Raw genomic sequence first — 25,620 nt, forward strand, 5'->3', positions numbered from 1 at the left:
ACGCATGGAGATGTCATGGGAATTGCGTAAGTTTATCCGTGCGGCTGCCAGTTGGGCGTCAGCGCACACGTTTGTTCGGTTCTACCGACTCGATATCATGGCAGCAACGGTGGCCCGGTCCGTGCTTACGGCAGAGGTTGCAAGCCAGGGCCCGTCGCTCCCGTGAAACACGTGGGTTAAGTGGCGGTGCTGGTCCCTTATGTTTGGTTCGGTGACTTTATGGGGCGTGATTATATGTCCCATAGTAATGTGTTGTACCGAGTGGACCGACTGAATGGGAACGTTGAGTTATGCATATAACTACTGTTCCCAGAAGGAGGGAAACGAGGTACAACACACCTGGGCCCCGCGCAGTCGGAGGCTCGGTGAAGAGCTGGACTGAACAAAGGGAATGACACATACGACTGCATTTATATGCTGTGGGCAGGCGGCCCCACCCACGTCGTTATGTGTCAATTGCCTTTCAGGCGTGATTATAGGTGTCTTCAGCAGACGGCGCAGGAGCGCGATATCCCATAGTAATGTGTTGTACCTCGTTTCCCTCCTTCTGGGAACAGTAGTTATATGCATAACTCAACGTTTCCATATGCTAGCATGTGCTGTTGCTAACTAGCATTCAGCCATAAAGGTTGGTTTTAATATGATGTTTATGCACACAATCTGTATTATTCAATATTTCAATTAAATTAAAGTTAACAAGTTTGTGTAGAACAAAATAAAAATGTAAAGTTATACTAACTTTGAGTTAGTTACCTTAAACAGTTTTTAGGTAATCGGTTTCCACAAATGTTTTGAGTATTCTGAATTTATTGTGTTTTACAGTGTTTATAATTTTATAAAAATATTGTAAGATTTATTTTATTCATAAAATAAACACACAGCAACAAAAACATAATGATATTGAATAATAAAAAAAAAATGCCAAGCACAAGCACAGTGGTTGCCAAGCAACATACAGACACATTAATACTAATGTAATTGGGTTGTAATTTACAATGGCTTTGAATGTGCCCTAAATCATAATCCAGGATTGAAACTTTCTGTTTAATAACAAACAATCTCACATAACATTGTTAATCATAAAAAGTAAGGTTAACTTCTTGAGGAAAGCTTCTCAATAAAAAAAAAAAAAGCTATATTTACTGTAAAAGTGTAATCAGAAGGAGGATTATCCCGAATCAAGCATAAGGGGTCCACAGTGAAACCCAGAATGCATTGCTCAACATGCACTTAAGGATTATTTCCTTTTCTTATGAATAAAGCACCACTTGGTCACTGAATAAGATTCTGTTACGAACTATCCCTCTCTTCTCTTTCATATGCAAATATGTACTCCAGGGTAGGACTCTTATCAATGGACTGCTCAGCTACTGAATATGAATAATTTGAATGAGAGGTTGTTTTTTCCCCTTGCACCTTAAGCTTGTACATAAAAATTTGTGTTCCAAAACTGTCTCCTTACATTACCCTGATTCACAATGGTAAGCTTCTAATAATGATTTAGAATTTGAGCTGTCAGGTCAGATTTTGCAGAAAAATGTCAGTTACATGAAAAATGTAAAAAAAAAAATGTGTAAATGTAGCAACATAATAGATGTAGATGTAGAATCCAAGGCTGATGCTGGTAAAATAACAGCACTCTTGGAAGGCCTCTCCTCCAATCAGATTCAAGGACCAGAACATACTGACTATGCCAGAGGTGAAAGGTCTTCAGTCTGTAAGCTGAAGCTTGAACTCAGATCTGACTTGAACCCAGTTAAGATGCTCTGGCTGGACCTTAAATGGGCAGTTTGTGTCCGAAAACCCTCCAGTGTGGCTAAATCAAAGCAGTTCTGCAAAGTAATGTGGGCCAAAATTCAGCACTGTGAAAGATTGTTCTCCAGTCATCAGAAGTGTTTGGTTGCAGTTACTGCTGTTAAAGGTACCAGAATTTAAGTTTAAGGGGACAATTTGTTTTGTTTGTTATATGATGGATACTTTTACCATATACTTAAAGAGTGGACAACAGCTCCCAGATTTCTTACAGATCATTCAAAATGTTATAATATATTATGTTTTCAGAATACTGATTGACTGTTAATTTTCTGTAAAAAAAAGTACTATTAAAATGTATGGTCTAATTCATTCAGACTTCCATTCCAGACTCAGCTATAGTGAATGGGGTGTACTGGTCAGAGGCACTCAATAAGGTGTTTGTGGACAACTTTCAAAGAGACCCTTCTCTCATATGGCAGTACTTTGGTAGCGCCAAAGGTTTCTTCAGACAGTATCCAGGTGAGTTCAATGTTTTTTTCTCTCATTTCTCACTGGCTGGCAGGGTTTAGATAAGTGCTGCTAACTGTAGTTACCTGGCTGGAGTGAGATTTTGATGACATGGGATTGGACTATTTGAGGATCCAACAATTAATGATTGGTGAATTAATTAATTAATGAAAAATGCTGTAAATTTAATTACCCACTAGCCATCTAAGATGAAGGTGACTTATTGTCTTTAGTAGAACAGTAAAGCTGTTTTTATCTGAAACCATGGTTCTTGGTGATTCATAAAATGCATAAAATGTTAGTGGCTACCGACACTTGGCGGTTACAAAAAAGCATGTACAGGCAATACAAAATTAATGTAAAGTGGCTCCTGATGATATATTGAGGTCTTAAGAAGGTCTGTGCAAGAAACTGAACATTATTTACAACATTATTAACTATTTTCCAAAGCCTCAGGCAAACAGGGGAGTCTGATTTTGGTCCATAAGCTGGTTCTCTCAGATAATTTCAATGAATTGGTTCAAATAACCAATTTGTCAGTTCTGTTAGGTTTACTGAAATGAAGGATCCAAAGGCAGAGAGAGATGTTCAAATACAGGTTTATTTGAACAAAACACAAATAACTTTAGCAGCTTAAAAAAAACAAAAAAAAACGACCTCACATTATGTCAGTCGAGTTTACACACTGCCTCCGAAATTTTCGTTCATCATAAAAAATTCGGATCAGGTTCGATTTTCGGTGTTTTCGCATCCATAACAAGCCTTTTGATAGGAAAGGATGACAAATATGAGAAAAACCGAAAACAATCCAAAATTTCAAGGGAATAACTAGGCAGAGACAAAATAAGAGCCACACCAGAAGACAAGACAGACAGACTAATTAAATGAACAGCAAGAGGTGTGTGAAGCGTAAGAAAACACACTGGCAACAAAAGGAAGAAAACAGAAGATTAAATAGCAGATCAGGGAGGAATTAATAAACAGCTGTGAGATGGCATGACACTGATTGAAGAGCACTATTATCAGAGAATGGCCATCATATGCAGGAGGAAAACAAAAGAGTGCATGTCACACTTCTGTTCATAAATTTGCGCTGACTACCAATAGCTACTCGCATAAATTTCAAGGCATTGATGTTTGCCTACAAAACAACCACTGGCTCTTCTGTCCTTTACCTAAATTCACTACTTCAGACTAATGTGCCTCTAGAAGCTTGTGTTATGCAAGTGAATGGCCACGTTTTTCGGTCTGCCCGCCACCAGAGGTCACCAGCCTATTTTACTGACTCTCACGTTACATTGACTTTCACACTTCACCTTGGACTACACATCCCATCTCCCATTGCGCATACTGCACTTTCACATCTATCCAATCACAAACCGTATAAATACAAGGCCATTACAATCACTCAGGGCTGAGTATTGTATTGCGTTTAACATGCTACTAGTGTTAGAAACTGTACGTAGCCATTTCTAGTTTCTAGTCTTTTTTAGCCTTGTTCCTAGCCTGTTTACCCGTGTCTTGAATCCCCGCCTGGTTTTCTCGTCTTGTCTAGTCTGCCATCTGACATGGATCTCTTGCCTGTTTGGATTATCGGACTCTGTTTCGCCCCCCATTCGATCTATTGACTGACTGATTGGATAACCCTTTTGCCTAGCCCCCTGGATTACGTTTTCCACTGACCGACCCTTGCCTGTCTTGGATTACTCTTGTGTCTTGCCCTCTGTATACCTGTTTGATTATGTTAGACCCAAGCCAGTATTAGACCACGTCTATGTTTATTAATTAAAGCTATGCAGATGGATCGGCTCGCTTCACATGTCTGTCTATCCGTAACAGTTCCCTTCTGGTGGAATGATCTGCCAAACTCAATCTGAGCAGCTGAGTCCATCTTCAATTAACATCTCTTCTATATACACTTGACACTTTCACACTAGTTCTTTCTATTCTATCTACTTTTTATTCTTTTTACATTTACATCTAGTCATTTAGCAGGCACTTTTATCCAAAGTAACAGAGGACAATGGCAGCAATCAAAATCAACAAAAGAGCAATGATATGTAAGTGCTATGTCAAGTCTTAGTTAGCATAACACAGTACACGTAGCAAGGTGTTTTTTTTATTCTATAATAAATAAAAAGAAAACAGAATAGATAAAGAATAGAGCAAGCTAGTGTTAGATGCATTAGACGGTTGTGTGTCAGGGTCATTGAGGGCAGCCCCTCCCGGGGACGAGCGGGTCTCATCGCAACACACAATGTCCGTCCCTCTTCGGGGCCCTCAGGAGATCTGTCAGCCACCCCTGCCAGAGTTACAGGGCGTGGCAGTCTCCAGCGAGCTCATGCCTCACGTTTCTCTGCCCGGAAACGTAGCGGGACTGAGGTGCTCGCTGCCCCTACGGGGGCCTCAATTACAACCAGAGGCCAGCCTCGAGAGGCTGGTTCCCTTAGTAGAATTTGTAGCAGCGTGGAAACTAAATGCACACTTTAGAGAAAGGTTATTACATCCAATTCGGTGCCCCACCGCCACCTTTCGAGGGGATTTTTCCCACATTTGTGGGTCCAGAGCAGGCTCTGGTTATGGAGCAGGAAGTAGTTTCTCTTCTGAGGAAGGAGGCCATCGAGGCGGTTCCCCCTCAAGACAGGGAGTCAGATCTCCAGCCTTCCCCAACACAGGAAGTTCCTGAAGTTCGCTTTCAGGGGCAAAGCTTACCAATATCGGGTGCTTCCCTTCGGCCTAGCCCTCTCACCCCGCACATTTACAAAGTGTGTGGATGCTGCTCTGGCTCCTCTGAGACTCCGGGGCATCCGCATTCTGAACTATATCGACGACTGGCTGATTTTGGTTCAGACAGAACAGTTAGCGGTCCAACATCGAGATGTTGTTCTTGCTCACATGAAGAATTTGGGGTTGAGACTGAATGCCCAGAAAAGTGTGCTATCTCCATTACAGAGAACCACTTATCTAGGTGTAGTGTGGGATTCGACCACGATGCAGGCACGAATGTCACCCGCTCGGATCGAGTCGATTCTCACGGCAGTCAGAGGAATCAAGCTAGGCCAGCTACTCACTGTGAAAGAGTTTCAAGTACTTTTGGGTCTGATGGCAGCAGCTTCCAACGTGATACCTCTTGGACTACTGCACATGAAGCCCCTACAGTGGTGGCTCAAAACCAGGGTTTTTTCCGTTCCGCGCAATCAAGGTCACGCAGCACTGCTTACGTGCCTTGACATGTGGAAGAAACACTGGTTCCTTTCCCAGGGCCCAGTGCTGGGAGCTCCTTGCCGCCACGTAACGCTAGCGACAGACGCATCCCTCACTGGTTGGGGGGCGGTCATGAGTGGCCACTCAGCCCGCGGTCTGTGGACGGGCCGCCATCTCCTTTGGCACATCAACTGCCTGGAGATGCTGGCCGTGTTTCGAGCTTTAAAACACTTCCTCCCAGACCTATGGAACCGTCATATGCTCGTACGTACTGACAGCACAGCGGTTGTGTACTACATCAACCACCAAGGGGGTCTGCGCTCACGGCCGCTGTTCAAACTGGCGTACAAGATCCTCTTGTGGTGCCAAGGCAAACTGCTATCACTAAGAGCAATTCATATCCCTGGCCACATGAATGTGGGAGCAGACATCCTGTCGAGGCAGGGGCCGAGGCCCGGGGAATGGATGCTTCACCCTCAAGTAGTGAAGCAGATTCGGGGTATTTTTGGTCAAGCCCAGGTGGACCTTTTTGCGACTCAGAAGACATCGCAATGTCCCCTCTGGTACTCTGTGACTCATCCAGCTCCTCTAGAACTGGACACCATGGTCCAGACGTGGCCGAGGCTATGTCTGTATGCCTTTCCCCCGATTGCCCGCTCCCGGGAGTTCTAGAAAGAGTGCGCCGGGACGGGGTCTGACTACTCTTGGTAGCCCCGTTCTGGCCAGGTCGAACATGGTTCTCAGACCTGATCTCCCTCCTAGACGGCACTCCATGGGAAATCCCGATCAGGAGGGACCTTCTCTCTCAAGCGGACGGCTCCATTCTGCATCCCCTCCCAGAAATGTGGAAGCTGTGGGTGTGGCCCCTGAGGGGGCACAGCTCATAGCTTCAGGTCTCTCAACTGGGGTTGTTGAGACCATCCTTCATTCTAGAGCTCCCTCTATGAGGAAACTTTATGGCCTGAACTGGAAACTTTTTTCCTCCAGGTGTAGAGAGAATCAACTGCCCGATTGGTACAGTTCTGGAGTTCCTGCAGGCCCGCTTCTCTACAGGGCTAACTCATTCCACCCTTAAGGTTTATGTGGCGGCACTCTCGGCCTACCACTCACCTATTGGGGGACTGACTGTGGGTAAAGACCCCTTAGTAATTAGTTTCCTCCGCGGTGCACTGAGGTTGAGACCTCGAGAACGCCCTCGTGTACCTACCTGGGACCTTGCTGTGGTGCTTGAAGCCCTCTGTAGGCCACCCTTTTAGCCTATAGAGGAAGTCTCTGATCGCATGCTCACGATCAAGACCGCTCTGCTACTTGCTCTCTCTTCTGTAAAAAGAGTTGGTGACCTTCAGGCCTTGTCAGTGGCCCCTTCTAATTTAGACTTTGCACCCTGTCTGGCCAAAGCATTCCTTTACCCCCATGCAGGGTATGTTCCCAAGGTCCCTACATCCACACCACAGCCCGTCGTACTCCAGGCCTTCTATCCTCCTCCATTTCTGGAGCCTGACCAGGAGAAGTATAACTGTATGTGTCCAGTGCAAGCATTGGACACATACATCCACAGAGCTGCCCTGTGGCGTAAGAAGGAGCAACTTCTCGTTTGTTATGGCCCCCCTAAGAGGGGGTGCCCTGCTTCTAAGCCTACTATCAGTAGATGGATCGTAGATGCCATCTCTACTGACCCTCTAACCCTCTGGCCTCCCGTCACCCTTGGGGGTTAAGGCTCACTCTACTCGAGGCATGGCTGCCTCGAAGGCCCTTCTGGCAGGTGTCCCGATTCAGGACATCTGCAACGCTGCGGGATGGTCCACACCTCTCACCTTCGTCAGGTTTTACGACCTTGACCTCAGGGTGTCATGACTCTGGGCTGCAGCCTTTTCATTCTCCACACGATGTCGCTGTTTCTCTCACTCCCGCACCTTCACTTCCCTGATCGTGTACACCTGTCTTGATTATGTCACACGTTCTGCCCCAGCTGATCACTATTATGATTTGTCTTTATAATCTCCACTCATTCCCCACTCTGTGAGTCTGCATTATCTTCTGTATGGTTTGTTTCCTGTCTCTGTTTCCTGTTTTCAGTTTTATGTGAATCCTGCTCCTGTCGAGACCCTGTTGTGTGTGCCGTGTTGGCCTTTTGATTTGTTTTGGTTGTTTATTTTGTGTTACATTAAAAATATTACTTACCTGCACTTGGACCCAGATCTCCTCCATCTCACCGTGACAGAATGCAGACTCCCAAGATGGGTCCAGCGGGGAGGAATTTTTTCAGGGAGGCAGCGTCCCCCCGTTTGGCGGCGGCGTGTGCCGCTTGGGGGCGGCGACCACCCGCTCTGTTCCCGAGACGGCGGGGATGTCCTTCGAGGCGGCGTCGGCCACTCGTTTCGAGTACATCTACGCCTGCCTGGCGGAGATGGACGCCTATAGGGCCGAGGCTGCGCAGATGCGCCCCTACTTTGCGGCAGGGGCGGAGACCCTCTTCCCCTGGCGGCGATGCCCGCGGACGTTTTTTCCTGGGTCCGGTCGTGCCCTGCCCAAGTTCTTGGGCCCTGCGTTGGTTTCGCCCAGCCTCCCAGAACATTCTTCTCCGGCCCTGCTGCAACTGCACGGGCCTGGCCCGCCATCCCTCCCCCTGTTTTCCCCAGTCCCCCGTTCCACCTCCCTCCAGACTTGTTCGGCTTCAAGGAACGTCTGGTATCCGTTCCATTGAGAGGGGGTACTGTCATGACTCTGGGCTGCAGCCTTTCCATTCTCCACACGATGTCGCTGTTTCTCTCACTCCCGCACCTTCACTTCCCTGATTGTGTACACCTGTCTTGATTATGTCACCCGTTCTGCCCCAGCTGATCACTATTATGATTTGTCTTTATAATCTCCACTCGCTCCCCACTCTGTGAGTCTGCATTGTCTTCCGTATGGTTTGTTTCCTGTCTCTGTTTCCTGTTTTCAGTTTTATGTGAATCCTGCTCCTGTCGAGACCCTGTTGTGTGTGCCGTGTTGGCCTTTTGATTTGTTTTGGTTGTTTATTTTGTGTTACATTAAAAAACTCCCTTCCCTGCATTTGGACCCAGATCTCCTCCTTCTCAAACATGACACAGGGTTACTCCTGGTTCTTCTGTCCTCTCGTCCTAACCTAGACAGAGACAATCTCTCCCTCTTGTTCTGGCATCTCCCCAGACAGAGGTGTATTACAGCTCTTGCCCTGGCAATTTCCCCAGGCAGAGACCTATACTTTTGTGTCCTGGCTTTTTCACCAGGCTCATCCCTTTCCGCCCCTTGTTTTGGATTTTCCCAGACATGGACTTGGAATTCTGGAGGCGTGGGTATATTCGTTCCCCATAGCGCTTGACACAGCTGAGACCCCGGAAGGGAACGACCCGGGTTACGTATGTAACCAAGGTTCCATGAGGGAACGAAAGCTGCGTCAAGGGCGACAATTCCTGGTCGCTTACGTCACCCCGCCTGTGACGTCACGCCCTCCTTCGGATTGGTTATACACACAATATTTAGAGCGTGGTTTGCCAATGGCGCTCCCCATAGCACTTGACGCAGTTTTCGTTCCCTCAGGGAACCTGGGTTACATACGTAACCCGGGTCGTTATTTATTATTTACAAAAAAATATTACTTACATATTGTTGCTCTTTTGTTGGTTTGATTGCTTCTATTGTCCTTATTTGTAAGTCACTTTGGATAAAAGCATCTGCTAAATGATTCAATGAAAATGATTTGTCAAGCTATGCACTGTTTTAGACGATCCAATCCGATTTGGTGGCCTGGTTTAGACGGTTTAAAAGAATGACTTGTTTGTAAACCAGACATCATTAAAAACCATTTGCCTGAGTCTCTGGATTATACCTAATAATGTCATAAATAATGTTCAGTTTCTTGCACAGACCGATTTGCTACAAGAGACTTCAATATATTGTCAGGAGCCACAGGTATTAATTTTGTGCTGCCCGATTTTTGACTCCCTAGTGACTAGCCAATGACTTGCACTTTATGAGTCACCAAGGACCATGGTTTCAGTTAAAAACCAATCATTTTATTTGGTTATACTGCAAACACTTTTGTTTTCATTTTATATATATTTCTATACTGTAATAAATGATCTGTCAGTTAGCACTGTATTAATCATATACTTTATTTGTTTATTACCTGGAGATGACTTAAAGAAGCACACATAAATGTGTATATAATAATACATAATAATATGTTATCACAATTATGTATTTATTGCCTTCACATTTTATCATTCAAAACCTTTCTGCTTTTTATTCAGCTTAGCTACAGCAATAGCTTTGCATTCATGTTATTACTTCTATAAGTCTGTTTTGGACTTTCTGCACTAGAGCACCCTGAAAGACGCATCCCAGCATATTCTATGCCTATACTATTTAGCACTGTACAGCAAGCTCTGTAATAGTCACTTTGTAAAATGCAAAAAGAAATTTATTTGGTGAAGAATCCTACTGCTTTAGACCAGACCATTCAAGAATATCTGTTTTAACCCAATCCCATGGACCCAGGAGTATCCTATGTGCAAATGTATTGATCTTTTAGTTGGCTTTTTTATTGCTTTATCTTGTAATAATAGCTCCAGTGAGTGCTTTTGTGGATTAATTAGTTCCTTGATTCACCAAAGAATTGAGTTTGTGGGTTTGTGGCATCAGATATTTTAAGGATACTGATAGATTTTTTTTTTTTTCAAAGCACCTTAAAGACCATTGTGTACTAAACTTTGTCTATGAAAATTGTTGGTCCTTATTTGCAATACTACAGTGTATCATATGTAAATATAATCTGTCAAAATAAATAATAATTTGCACTATAAGATATAGATTATTATTGATATTAGATATAATTAATACCAGCTGATGATTTTGGCCTGTCCATCGAAAAGGGGCAGAAAAAAAGACATCAGACAGTTACAAATTTGTGCAGTGAAGAAAATTTCTCTGGTGTAAAATTACTTTTGGCTTGCATGAAAATGATTTGAAAAAGAAAAAGAAAACTCAAATTTAAATCATGAAAAAAGTTGAATGCTCTTAATATTTTCATGTTAATGTTTGAGAGGAGTTCTTGATTCCTGTGAACTCTCGCCTTGTTATCAACAATACTGAGCTATTGAGTGTTACACCATCTACTGTACATTACAATCTATGTAATAAAGATAAAAGATATTAGTGTTTAATAAATATATTTATTAAGGAATAGTTCAACCCAAAATTTAAATTTTGCTGTTAACTTACCCACACAATGTTTTTTCTTCAATGGAACAGTAAAGATTTTTAGCTGAAACCATGGTGTTGAATCAAACATTGCAAGTTAACAGCTACCATCACTTTGACAGTCAAAATAGCATATTGGGCAACACAAAAATTTTAAGGTCTTTTGAAGTAAAAAATAATTAGTCTGTACAAAAAACTGAACATTATTTACAACATAATTACCTGTAGTCCAGGGAACTGATTCTTTTGTATCACTTATCAGTTCCCTTTCTGACGGTATGCCATGATGACATTAGGGGATTTCCTTGAGAACCCAGTCAGTTCTGTGTAGTAAAAGAATAGGCCAGGAGTAGGCAACATTGGTCCTGGAGTGCCGATGTCCTGCAGAGTTTAGCTCCAACCCTGAAAAAAAAAAAACTCAAGCCCTAGTAATTCTGAAGACCTTGATTAGCTTGTTCAGGTGTGTTTGATTTGGGTTGGAGCTAAACTCTGCAGGGAAGCGGCACTCCAGCACAGTGATTTATTCTGGATTCCTTTAGAGGAGTAGGTGTCTATAGCTGCATCGGAGGACAGGTTCTCATCTTCTGACAGCGAAGACTCCCCTGGGCTGCAGTCTGACTCATTTTGCTTTCACACAGGACGCGTTTGCAGTCCGTTCCTGATCCGTGGCTGTTTACCACAAACACAACATTTATCCGTTGTTTTGATTTCAAATCCAAATCAGCATTGTGATGCTCTGTTATCACAGAACAGTAATACAATCGTTCATAGACACATTCACGTTTAAACTCAATAAATATAAACAACGTATTATTCGAAGCACTTGACTTCTAAATTTGTATATTAAGTTGCTCAAGCAAGTTGCATCACACAGCATAGGTAGCATATGTATAGCTTCCTTTTCTTATTGAAATTGGGCTATCACAAATATTTTATATTAAAACTTACCACAGACAGAAACAGTCAGTCCTCGTGCCTTTCTTCCACAAGTGCATCTATTATGTTGCCTTTTTTATTTAAAAGTGCACTTTTCTTTTTTTTTAAACCTAGCCAAAAAGCCATGTGTTGACTGTAAAACAAAGAAGACTTTATTTATATGCATTTATGGTGTGATCACCACATTTCCGTGTCAATCATGTTCATTTTTACAGTGAACAATGCGCTGTCACTTTAATTTAGTGCATGCAGCACAGTAAAAAATAGACTCAAACGCACCGCTTCCGGACCGCAACCGCGTGCAGTGTGAACGCTCTAATCCGTTAACATGGTGCGGAAAAAATATGCAGCGCATACACACTGCATACGGAGTATGTGTGAAACAGGCGTTAAGTCTGACTGCATGCACACATCAACAAATTCTGGAGGGTTTTATATTTGATGCGCTCTCCGTTGTGATTTGAAATTACAGGGAGCGCACATACACAAACGTCTTTGAAAGTAGCAGGAAAGGACAGAGAAGTAATATGAAACACTACAGCAATAATAAGTAATAATTTTATTACAATAGTCTTCAACACAGTAAAACCAACACAATACAAATGTAAAAGTATATACTGATTCACAAACTTTCTTGCTAAAGTTTTTGTCCATTCTAATTTTGGTCGTGATATCTCTATGATCACGCATTGATGGATCATAGAGATATCTGTACAGGCGTACCTGTTCACCAAAACAGCTTTAAAATTGTTAATGATCAATGTGGCGCCGTGCACTGTAAAAAATCCCACTTGCAAAAAGTTTGAATAACTTAAATCTATTAGTTAGCAGGACAATAAAACTAAAAAAGTTGACTTAATAAGTGGAAATGAGTTGGTTGAAAAATTTAAGTCTGACCAACTTAAATTGAACTGTTGACTGAACATGCACATGCAAGTTTACAAGCACACAAATTGGTTTGGTGGGTGGAACATGTGCACAGCTGACATTGGAGCTCATGAAATGATAGCTGACTGATGATATGACTGACTTCAGCCACAGCCTTAGATAAAATGAAACCAAAATAAAAGTAAAGCACTCAAGATCTCAGTAGAGGAGAATTAAACAACTCCACAAAGAGCAGCACCAGCTTCACTCATTAATAACCAGATTGACTTTATTTCTGTCAGATGACTACAGAAACACTTATTGAGAATGATCAGTTTAAATGTTGTTTTGTTGTTTAAAAAGATACCGCCATCATGGAGATCAGGGTTTACTTTAGTTGTAAATTTCTTTTTAACTAAGAAAAATGTGTTAGCTGAAAAAACAAACAAACAAACAGGCCCGTGCAGCGGAAGTAGGCCCGGAGACGAAGGTTCTGGGAGGCTGGGCGAGACCAGCTTAGGGCTTGGGAGCTCGGGCAGGGTGTGACTTGGCCTTGAAGGAGCGACTGTGATTTGACTTGGCGTGACTGGAGCTGCGGTGTCCTGACCTGACTCAGGAAGTGCTGCGGTGTCCTGACCTGACTCAGGAAGTGCTGCGGTGTCCTGACCGGACTCAGGAAGTGCTACGGTGTCCTGCCCGGACTCAGGAAGTGCTGCAGTGTCCTGCCCGGACTCAGGAAGTGCTGCTTGACCGGACTCAGGAAGTGCAGCTTGACCGGACTCAGGAAGTGCTGCAGTGTCCTGACCGGACTCAGGAAGTGCTGCTTGACCGGACTTAGGAAGTGCAGCTTGACCGGACTCAGGAAGTGCAGCTTGACCGGACTCAGTAGGTGCAGCTTGACCGGACAGAAACGTTTCTCGTGACAGAAACAAATCACTCAACCTTTTAAAAGGGTGAAGAGTCCAACTACAGCAAACACCAACCTCTATGATGGTGGCATCATTTATTGACCAATAAAACATCAACATCTGATCCTCTGTTAATTCTCAAAAAGATCTTCTGCAGATGTCTGACAGATTCAGCTTGTTAACAGCAGGGTTTCATCACTAATGCTCAATCAGCCCTTAAGTGATAACTTAATTACCTCATTAACTTTAACTCTGCTTCAGTGTTACTTTAACCAACCAAAACTTCAGATCATAATTTATTAAGAGGCATTTAAAAAGCATGTTTTTTTAACTAAGAAAAATGTGTTAGCTGAAAAAAAACTAGGGGTGGGCATAGATTAATTTTTTTTAATCTAGATTAATCTAGATTAAATCTTGAAATTAATCTAGATTAATCTAGATTAAAATGGCTAATTTGAATTCTGCTGAAGGCATTCAGAATATGTGTGCTACCCAAATAATGACTAAAAGTAAGTCTTCGAGAACGGGCCAGGTGGCGCATTAGATCAGGCGCTCATCTCCTGTTTCCAAAATGCATCACAAACTGCTTGACAATTGCATTTACAACATAATTACCTATAAAAACTTGTGTAACCAAGTACTTGTGCGCAAAAGGCTGCACGACGTGCGTGTTGCCGTTAAATACACAGACGCGCACGGGCATGGATTTCTGCGTACATAGTCTTCCATTAAACTGCGTTGCTTTTTGAAGCGTCAATTCAGTTGTTGCATATAGTTTAATGTCTTTATTTCGGGATTATCAAAGTAAATTATAACTCACGTGCCCCAGTAAAAAGGGTCTAGCAACGCACCTGCCCTGAAGCGGCTTCATAACTGCATCCATGTTTGCACGTCTCATTTGATGTGGTAATTTCACAGAAGTTGAAGACTCGTTCTCGCCCCCTACAGTGCAATTCGACTAGGTATACGTCATCTGCGCTAAAATATCAAGGTGAAAGTCATCATATCTTGCGTAGTTTAGACCAGCTCCCAACCCAACTTTGAGAATAGATTAACGGCGATATTTTTTTTATCGCCCGATAAGAGTCTCACGTTAACGCAGCACGTTAACGCCGATAACGGCCCACCACTAAAAAAAAACAAACAAAAAAAAAACATGTGACTTTACTCAGTGACTTGAGTTGAGTGAACAACGTGGTCCAAATTTGAGTAAACTCAAAAAAGCTGTGCAACGAGTTGCCTTGAAATTTTAAGTTAAGTCAACTTTTCATTTTACTTTAACACTATTTGGAGTGGGACCAAATGTACTCTGAGCAGTGTTGATTTAATTGGATGTACTGTGTACTTTTGATGTAATTAAGAAGGTGTTCATGTTCCATATGAGAACAAGTTCGATGAAGATGCCATGCACACTGCCACGCTAAATGGTGTCGCGCACTCAACACGCACTTCCGCCTACGCCACAATGACGTCACATTTTCCGTGTGCACCCAATCGAACTTGCGGACGCGTCGAGTATAAATCAGGCTTTAGTCAGTAGGACTCATGGCTGGATGATTGGTACTCGAGTATGGATACAACTATCGTAACTACGCCCCAGTGCCTTTATTTAATTTTTTTTTAAGTGCATGAGGAGCTCACTAAGGCATATAAAGCACCTTTTATTACTACAACATGGCAGGTCTTCTCCATCCTCACTGCGCGCTGTTCAAATTTCCTGACCGAACTCACTTCCAGTGAAATGTGCCTTGATTTTGGGCTGGCTTACTCTCACATTGTGACCCGACCTGATTATGTGCTCAAAGTTCCGACCACTTTCTTCGGGATCAGGTGGTGAACTTGCAAGTGCTGCCCCGGGAGAAAGCAGACCCAACTTTGGAATTGTCTCGTATGCGTTCTGTGCATTTATGTGGAACGCACCCACAATTTAAGAAGTTCTGAGCAGCCCTTTGTGTGCTTTGGAGGCCAACAGTAGGGAAAACCTGTCTCCAAAATGCAGTTGTCCCACTGGAAAGTGGATATTATCACCTTGGCGTTCCAAACGCAACCGTGTCCGCCGGGAGTGAGAGCTCACTCCACTTGGATTGTTACCCCCTCTTGGGGCCTGGTACATGTTTTCTCTTTAGCAGACATCTGCAGAGCTGCGGGCTGGGTCTTTCCCTGTGTTTTTTTTCCTTTGACAGAGTTCCTCTGTCCATATCCATGCCTGTAGCATTCCCATCCTTTCTTCAGGTAGGACTTACACTAAGGTTCCAGGCAGGATGTTGTCTTTGTCGTGTCCTTATCTGTTTAAAGCTTAGGATGCTTCTCCAACATTCAGGTAGTTAGCTGTAATTAATAAGAAGTTGAATGTGAAAACAGAAATGGAATGTAATGGAATGTATGTAAAACTTGCCACTTGCCACAAACCTGAACTGCATTGAATGCTGGGCTGCGGCTCGGCTCCCAAGGGAATCCTCTAATGTCATAATGACATAATGTCTCCATTCCCTAAATCAGAGATTGAGGGTTACAGAAATAACAAGACGTTCTTTAGTCTATGTCCAAGCTGTTTCCTCAGTTTAGTGACTGTTGGAGTGACTGGAGCACTGAATAAGTTGGAAAACCTGCCATCATAGGATCATATACGCTGGTATATGGATGGCCTGAGGGTGAGTAAATAACAGCAAATTTTCATTTTTGGGCGAACTATCCCTTCAAGATTTTTTCCCACAAATTTATTTTGTTCATTATCCTGACTTCAAGCTGTTTATAGTTGCCAAGAAACATTACAAATTTGTCTTCTTGGTTTACATTTATCATTTAAAAATTACTGTTTGGTTCAAAATGTTTATTCTTTAGTGCTGATAGACCATCTGTAGGCTGTCTTATTCATATTTTGCCAGAAATCTAGACACTTAAACAGGAAATAAGCATAATAAAGAGAAGAGTACCGAAGAATAGTTTGTACTATCCTAATTACTAGGTGTGTTCAACTTTGACCGCAGGTCGTTCTACAGTAACTGATTACCATGATTTGACTCTAACAGTTAAGGGAGGAGTTGAACATGGAGATGTGAAGTCTATAATGACACTCAAAAATTGTTTGCGCACAAACCCCTGATTTTGTTTCCAGTTCATTTATCATAAAAGGTCAAGAGCATTGTATTATGCGATACAATTTTCCATCCACTACTCTGGATATTTACTGCTTATTTGGGCAAATGTATTTGACAAGCTCGCTATTCTGTGCATTGAAGAAATGCACAGAAGCAGTCATATGTAGCAGTAGAGTAATAAGCCAATTTAGACAATCCATTATCTTCACAGGTATAAAGTGGACACCTGATGAACATGGGGTTCTAGAATTTGACTGTCGAAATCGGAAATGGTCAGTGATTTTTTTACCCTCAGCCTCACATAATAACAAGCCAAAGATGAATATGTATACCAGTTATTTGTAAAATGACTTACTGATTTAAATTCATCAATTTGTAGCAGTGACAAAGTATAAACTCATGTCTTTTTAACAATTAATCTCTTAGATATGAACTTTATAAACCGATCCATAATAAGACTCATTGTCAACGTAAATCTCCAATCATACTCTTTCAACTCTTTTAACAAGTGTATTTACAGGTATATCCAAGCTGCTACATCTCCTAAAGATGTGGTGATTTTGGTGGATGTGAGTGGCAGTATGAAGGGGCTACGGCTGACCATAGCTCGACAGACTGTCTCCTCCATATTGGATACACTTGGGGATGATGACTTTTTTAACATTATTGCTGTGAGTTTAATCAAATAAAATATTTTGATCAGCTGAAAATCAGGTTACTTTTATTTTATCATAATGTTAATGTTAGGTGAAATAAAAATAAGTGAAATAAAATACATTCATTTGGTTTGATAAGATGTTGTGATTTTTTGCCATGCTATGCACAAACTTCTGACATGAAAAAATGGCAATTCATTAAAACTTTTGTGATGAAATTAGTGGTTGGAAAAAATTGCAAAAAAAAAAAAAAAAAGTTTTTTCCTTACATTAGTTTACATTCTAGCTCTTTGAGTTTAGGCTTAATATACACAAATCAAATCTCTTATTATGTGCACCAGAGATCACTAATTATAAGAGAATGCTCTACAAGATAGAAATCCAAAATATCTGCTGTGGGAATGTGCCTTTCTCTCCTTTCTTCACAATTGTACCCTGTCCCTCCTTACACAGGCTCAAATCACTCAGTTCACTCTGAATGATTGTATGCAAAATACAGTGATTTAGAAGTGATTTTCATATTCATGTTTGGTATTATTTTAAATGTCTGAGTGCAACTGGTTCAATGGTCTCATCCCCACAGATGCACACTAAATCATAATAAAGATTTGAAATTGTATAGATATTTTGCTTACTGAGGAAGGTGCGTCCTTCTTGATAGTTCGTGCCCTCCATTTCCTAATCCATTTTCTTCTAATCCATCTGCTAATTCATTTTTGTGAAACTTCTAACATATATTTGTTGATCTTGTTGTATTTATTTAAACATTTGTTTAATTTTTGTGTATCTCTTTCCATTTATTTGTAAATTATAATATATTTATTTGTAAATACAAAACAATTCTATACCCTTACTGGTCTCATTTAATGTATATATTTTTTGTTTGGTAGTACAACGAGGAGCTGCATTATGTGGAGCCATGTCTGAACGGAACATTGGTTCAGGCTGACATTGCCAACAAAAATGTAAGTATATTTTCTCATGTACCTGTATATAAACTATAACTAATTTGTTAACTGGTTTGGCAAAAGAGAGCTCATTAACAGGATAAACTCAAAATAGCTTTTGTTAAGCACATGACAGGTGGTAAAAGTAATGGATGGACAAGGACAAAGGAAGCAAGAGTGAAAGTCCAGGCTCAGAACCAGAAGGGGCAGGGAGACTAATGACCACAGTCCAGAGGGCAAAACAAAGCTCAGAATCAGAAGTGGACAGCAGTCAGTGTCAGGGTCATGTATACAAGCTAAAAATGAGAAGCTGCAAACTAGTGGCTGGGAGAAAAAATACCGTCTTCTATTTTTATTAATGATTTTGAGCGCTTTATAACCTGCACTTTGAAGGTTATCTGGATAAAAAAAAAAGGCTTTTAAAAGTTTGTGAGTGGAGTATGAAGGACAGCCATAATGTCAACTTGGTGAGAGTCAAAGGAAAACTAGAGTATAAAATGTATTAGGGTCTGTCTAAATGCTTTTCTAGCTAGTTGTTACTTTTCAATGAATGTAAAGTGTTGCTGGAACAAGTCTTATCTGACACATGAAAAGTGTCATAAAACTTTAAAAAATATACACAATCCAAATCAGCATTACAAAGTTTTTTACTATTAGGGTATGTTTGTGTTTTTCTCCACAGCATTTCCGTGATCGTCTCGATAAGCTCTTTGCTAAAGGTATAGGCATGCTGGACTTGGCTTTGACGGAGGCTTTTGAACTTCTCAGTAATGTGAGTCCTTATCCGTACACCCGTATGTGTGGCCATATTAAGGTCATTTCCTCTGTAACTCCCTTAAAAATCAGGAGTAATCATATGGTATACAGATCAATAGATCTCATGTGTTTATGCATGAAAACCTGGCAGAAAGTAAATGTTACTTATTTCACAATTCAAATGCTAATACAACATTTATTTCGATAGATAGAATACTGTAATTATGTAAGATGTACTTTTTTGTGTTTTTTTATAACAGAATGTAAGTAACATGTTGATAGTGTTTCTCTTTTTTATTTATCAGTACTGGTTTAATGTATTACAGTAAATACCCGGGAGAACAAACTTTCTCTCACACCACCCATAATAACCACAGTATTTTACAATGAATTATATAAATACACTGACCAAAATTATAAATGCAACACTTTTGTTTTGCCCCTATTTGTCATAAACTGAACGCAAAGATCTAAGACTTTTTCTATGTACACAAAAGACATACTGTTCACAAATCTGTCTAAATCTGTGTTAGTGAGCACTCCTTTACCAAGATAATCCATCCACCTCACAATAAAAAGCCACTCTAAAATGTGCAGTTTTACTGTATTGGGGGGGTCCAAAAACCAGTCAGTATCTGGCGTGACCACCCTTTGCCTCACGCAGTGCAACACATCTCCTTCACATAGAGTTAATCAGGTTGTTGATTGTGGCCTGTGGAATGTTGGTCCACTCCTCTTCAATGGCTGTGCGAAGTTGCTGGATATTGGCAGGAACTGGAACAGGCTGTCATATACGCCGATCCAGAGCATCTCAAACATGCTCAATGGGTGACATGGCCGGTGAGTATGCTGGCCATGCAAGAACTGGGATGTTTTTAGCTTCCAGGAATTGTGTACAGATCCTTGCAACATGGGGCCATGCATTATCATGCTGCAACATGAGGTGATGGTCGTGGATGAAAAATGCCATTAATTAAATGCTTCTGTGTTTGTTGTCCGTAACATATGCCTGCCCATACCATAACCCCACCACCACTATGGGCCACTCGATCCACAACGTTGACATCAGACTCCATACACGCTGTCTGCCATCTGCCCTGTACAGTGACAACCGGGATTCATCCGTGAAGAAAACACCTCTGCAAAGTGCCAGATGTCATCGAATGTGAGCATTTGCCCACTCAAGTCAGTTATGATGATGAACTGCAGTCAGGTCGAGACCCCGATGAGGACGATAAGCATGCTGATGAGCTTCTCTGAGATAGAGACAGTTTGCTCAGAAATTCTTTGGTTATGCAAACCAATTGTTGCAGCAGCTGTCCTGGTGGCTGGTCTCAGACGATCTTGGAGGTGAAGATGCTGGATGTGGAGGTCCTGGGCCAGTGTGGTTACACGTGGTCTGCGGTTGTGAGGCCAGTTGGATGTACTACTGAAACGCCTTTGGAGACGGCTTATGGTAGAGAAATGAACATTCAATTCACGGGCAACAGCTCTGGTGGACATTCCTGCAGTCAGCATACCAACTGCACACTCCCTTAAAACCTGCGACATCTGTGGCATTGTGCTGTGTGATAAAACTGGACATTTTAGAGTGGCCTTTTATTGTGGCCAGCCTAACGGTGTGTTCACAAGGGGCGTCAGCGTCAACGCTTCCCATTGACTTTGAATGGGTGACGTCAAGCGTTGGCGAAAAAAATTGTGGATCCATCGGCGGCGCTTCACTGGCGTTGCTCGCGACAGAAGTTGAGAATTTTTAAACTTCTGCCGCGAGCAACGCCAGTGAAGCGCCGCCGACGGAAGTGTCAGCCAATCAGGATCGCTCTATGCAAATACAGTAGCCAGGCAGCAGCCAATCACGTTCATCCTGTTCAAGAGCAGCAAACTGAGGATAAATTTTAAAATGGAGGAGAAACTCATTATTGCGGTGGGCAATCACCCGGTCATTTATGACCAATCGCTTTTTATGTACCGGGATTCATATCGGAGAGACCAGGCGTGGAAGGAGGTGGCAGAGGCCGTTGGTGATTTCATTGGCTGACGCTGCTATGACCATGGCGTCAGTGCCAAACTTCAGCCACGCCTTCCGTCAAGTGTTGACGCTGACGCCCCGTGTGAACTGTAGGATTTCAGCGCGAATCAGACAATTTAGGAGATTCGATTAGAAGTAAAAACACTTCTACAGCCTCAAACTCCACAAATTCCAGCAAGACCAGACCCCTGTCGTAAAATTTGTAATTTGACACTCTAGTGTCTGCCAGCTTGAAGCAGCCAAGTAACTAGAAGCTTAAAAATAGGGACTTGCAACATTAACACAAGAGGACCCTTGTTGATTGTCAAATTTGGAGCAAGTAACCAAGATTAATTGTCAAAGAGATGCACATCATGAACATCACATGAGTTAAGTCATTAGAGTTTGGTTGGTGGACTCCCCGACCAGAGGACAGAGCTAAAATTCTTTCTACACCCTTTTGACCTTTTCCTCGCTCACAGAACACATCCTTGCACCCACAGTATGGCACAGAAAACTGCCTATTGATATATATATATATATATATATATATATATATATATATATATATATATATATATGCACCCAAAATTATGCTAAAAGGGACTCATGAGCAACTCATCATTTCTATGCATAATTTCCTATCATTTATGTAACCCACACGTTTGTCTATTATGTTTTAATCACTCATTGTGTATGTCCCTTTTGATAACTATTGAATAGTTTAATGGTTTATATTGGTGTTTGATATGCAGGGTCTTGAAATTAGATTCTTGAAATGTTTCTATACTTCAATTCTTTGTAAAATGTATTTTAGTCTTGTTATCGAAATCATGTCCAAATTTAACTTTGCCAAGAGCGGGAAAATTTGGGATCACGGGACTGATCAGATGACATTGTGATTTATGGTTGGGGAGGAGGAACCAGCAGTCCCCCGACTTGGGAGAATGTTCTAATTGGTCAAGACACCATTTGGGATGTGTCCAAAAGCTGAGTTTAAATACCCAGGACACCATCAAATCACTCTCTTACAACTCTTACTCTTCGCTTACGCGCTTACTCCATACCCTTGCTCTCTACGGCTGCATGCCAGCATGCAAGCCTGCTCCTCTAAAGGAAACATGAGGAGATAATCACACTCCTGTCTTTTACTTTAATTCTTTTATTTCTTTCCGTTGAGAGTTTCGTCTTCTCGTTAAGTTTTGCTGCAAGACGTGACCCAAACGTCTGTGCTAATCCGAACTCTAACCAGCGCACAACTCCGCATCATCAGGCAACGCCCAAGAAGACATCACATCGACCGACCACCAACCAATCTACAACCTCGGGAAGGCCCCCTTTCTGGAGCGACAATTCCCTCGGCACAGAAAAAGGCAACGCAAGTAACCTCCAGGTTCTAACTGAACTGGTGCATTTGATATAAAGTTTAATAACTTCTTTGAGATACTCAATACGAGGGTTAATTAAGTGATTGATGGTTGTTCAGGTCTAAGCAATTACACATATTGCTATAAACTTGGGACTTCACATTTTCATTCCTTTAAACTCATTCTTTCCTCACTTTCTCTTTCTGCAACCTGTGTGAATGCGTGTGTTTATGTTAGATTAGTTTGTATGTGTTAGGTTTATCCAATAAAATCATATTTTTATTAGAAAAGATAAGTATCTTGTGTTTTGTGCTTACAAGTTAATGTCTTAAACTGCAGATTTTGCTACTGTGCTAATATATAGTGTTTCACTATATTCTGGATATTAATATCCATTGCAGAGTTCCTGTTACACGGCTTGTTTAATGAATCGCGGGTCGACTCTGAACAGCCGTAAAACAGCAATTCTGTTCAAATTCCCTATTGAATCATATTCGATTCCCTTTGAGCTAAATTATATGTAATCAATCCCTTACATTAATTGGTGGAGAGAATGCGGGCAGTTTAATCTAAATTGTAAGCACAACCAAGTTATTTAATATTTTCTATTTCTGCGGATGAAAGCTTCTGAGTCTAGACTGTACGTGTGTACGTGTGTGTGTGACGTAAGCAGCGCGCGGGCGCTGAATGGATGAACGCTGAATGAATGAAAGCTAGAATGAATGCAGAGGACAGTAACTCGAGATCTCTCTACTTTTTAAACTGTAGTAAGTGAGTTTAAAGTTAAGGTCTGAGATCGTACAATAAGGTCGAAATTGAGCGTGTCCCTCATTTTCTGTAATGCCTTATTTATAGTTGAATTAATGTCATTGCGTGTTCCAGTGCCATTCAATTGCTATATTCCCAGCCAGGGAATCTCAGTCACCGTTAGCTGAACGGAGCTAAACTGCAGTAAATAAAAGTGAAAATAAATCGACGGATAAAGAATAGTTTGAGCGTGTTCCTCAATCTATTTTAAAGGCCTTATTATTCATAGTTTAATTGTCAATGCGTGTTCCATTGTCAAAGCAACTATGTTATTTGACTCCCTTGGTTAAACATTAGAAATAATGCTTGCCTGTTTGTGTCTGTTCACTAAGTGAAACAGTGCGATTTAAACGGGAGTGTTTTAAAATCTTGATCAAGTAAAGTTTAACTCTGAACCAACAGCGAATAAAATCTGTTGTGTTGTGTTGACGTACTCAGAGAAACTGGCACGGAGATTTACGATCCGCCGAGATCAGTATTATTTTTGTTTCCTCATTTGCAGCGCCAAGCTGCCAAATAAAGTTTAAATCCAACTCCGAACGAACTAAGACTTTAAAGCGCCACATCGCAAAACCAACTAGAAGTGGTGTTGTTATTTGTACAGTGTTGAAATGCGCTGCCATTTCATGTAACATGCTTAACTGAACTTGCAATGTAATGTTGTATGTGCTTAGCCCACTAGTGTTTGTTTTGGTTGCCGTAGTTACGATGGTGACTCGGAAGTCTTAACCTACTTCCGGAGCAACTCTGAACTGCGCACGCGCAGCACATTGACGTCATACTATAAACAAACTCTACGGTGTTGCTAAGCTAACGAAACTGTTGCTTTTACATTGAAGTCTATGCTAAAGATTAGCCTCAAAGGTTAGCAGTTAGCATTAACATCCAGTGGTTGAATACAGTTTGTGTGGGCAAAACTAAAGTGATTTAACCCTTTAAACCTCTGAACTAATACACCTGTTGGTCTATTTTTCTGTCCTATTTCTCAAATTTTCTAACTTTACCACTTTATATGCATTTTACCAGAAAGGGGAATATTACTTCACAATTATTAATTGTGACAAATTCAAATTTAATTCAAACATTACATTTATTTGGAATCAATCGAATTTCCTCCTCTGGTCATTTCATATGATCATTATTTCTAGTATTCTCTCTTTTAGGTCAATCATTTTAGGTACTAATAAGCCTTGAACTTTGAAAGTTAAGGTTAACTTATTTTACCTAATTGATTTGTTACCCCTATCAACAGATTATATTCAGAATCACACTTACTCATTACTTCATTGTGTTTTTACTCCTATTTCTTCATTTCTTGGTTATACAATTAACCTCCATTTTTATTTTATTTTATTTATTTACTTTTTTTTTTCCTCCTACACTTAATTTCATTTTGATTGTTTTGCCATTTATTACTTTTAATTTCACTTTACCCTACCTTTCTCCTTTACCTCCTTGTATCCTAGCTTGGGAACGACACACCTGAGCTTTAATAGGAGACTGTTGTCCCTTACTACGAGGTCAAATAAATTAGAAAGACAACTCTCTTTCACTCAGATTTTATTGTTGTTTTATTAGTTGGGCAGCAACTATAAACAATGCTCTACTCGTAGTTGGGCATAACAGCCACGCACCCTGTGAGTGGACCCGATCCACTCAATTTACTGAGTCTCCTTCCCTTCCCTTCTACCCAAGTCTCTCCTGCTTTCTTCCTTCTTTACTCCACATTTGCAGGGACCTGTAAGAACCATCAATCGATTCTAAGTGAATGAAATGCAAAATCTTGTCAAAGAACAGTAATCATCCTTATGAATTTGATTGTAATCAAACCCTCCTTCGTTCTTCCTAACCTCCCTGAATTTGAAAACGCATTCCAAAATTTTGGCATCTCATCCCATACTGAGATCAATTATTAGAGATAAGTGTTGAACACCCGTTGCTTTCGAAGCCTCCTTGGTAAGCGGTCCAACTGTAAGGTGTTCGGTGTCAATCCTGTCAGACTAAGAAAAGAGATACCAGCATTATTATTATATTCTCACGTCTCGAACAGAGATATAATAATATTGTTTACCTTTTGACAAAATCTGGGTAACATTCCTCCCATTGGAAAAGGGAATTGTTTTATTTAACTGAATTGTTTTCACCTTTTTCTCTTTTTTTCTTCTTCCTCATTAGAGTGACGAAGTCTTCACATCCCTAGTCTACCTAGACACCCTGAGACCAACACTATCATCACCACACTTCATTAGGGGTTCACAATCACTGACACAACACTTAGTTGTCCCACCACACATAGGCTTCTACCCCACACAGATCTGTGTCAGTCTACCTTCTCCTCAGCGTGCCACGGGGAAGATGTGAACACTTGGCTGAGAGGCATGACGGACAGCCTCACCCCCAAGACCTTTGAACTGTTATTATTCTTAATGAGAAGGTTCCTGACACAAGATTCAAGCCAGAACAACAACCACGAGGAGCTAGTCAAAATCACCAGCTCCCTAAGCTATGCCTTCACAACCCAGCTGAAACTGAGCGACAAGCACATCACCCATCTTCAAGAGGAGCTGTCACGTGCTCAACG

The 25,620-nt window shown here is 41.5% G+C and overlaps 1 protein-coding gene across 1 annotated transcript in view; it reads left to right on the forward strand.

Moving 5' to 3' along the window:
- Positions 1-25,620, forward strand: part of cacna2d3a (calcium channel, voltage-dependent, alpha 2/delta subunit 3a) — a 290,790-nt gene that overhangs the window by 73,340 nt on the left and 191,830 nt on the right. Inside the window, exons 6-10 of the mRNA XM_073818644.1 lie at positions 2,143-2,274; positions 16,710-16,770; positions 17,019-17,169; positions 18,045-18,119; positions 18,784-18,873. Of these exons, the coding sequence (XP_073674745.1) occupies positions 2,143-2,274; positions 16,710-16,770; positions 17,019-17,169; positions 18,045-18,119; positions 18,784-18,873 (509 nt within the window). The remainder of the gene's footprint in view (positions 1-2,142; positions 2,275-16,709; positions 16,771-17,018; positions 17,170-18,044; positions 18,120-18,783; positions 18,874-25,620) is intronic.

The sequence above is a fragment of the Garra rufa genome, chromosome 15 (assembly GCF_049309525.1).
Source record: "Garra rufa chromosome 15, GarRuf1.0, whole genome shotgun sequence".
Lineage (NCBI taxonomy): Eukaryota > Metazoa > Chordata > Actinopteri > Cypriniformes > Cyprinidae > Garra > Garra rufa.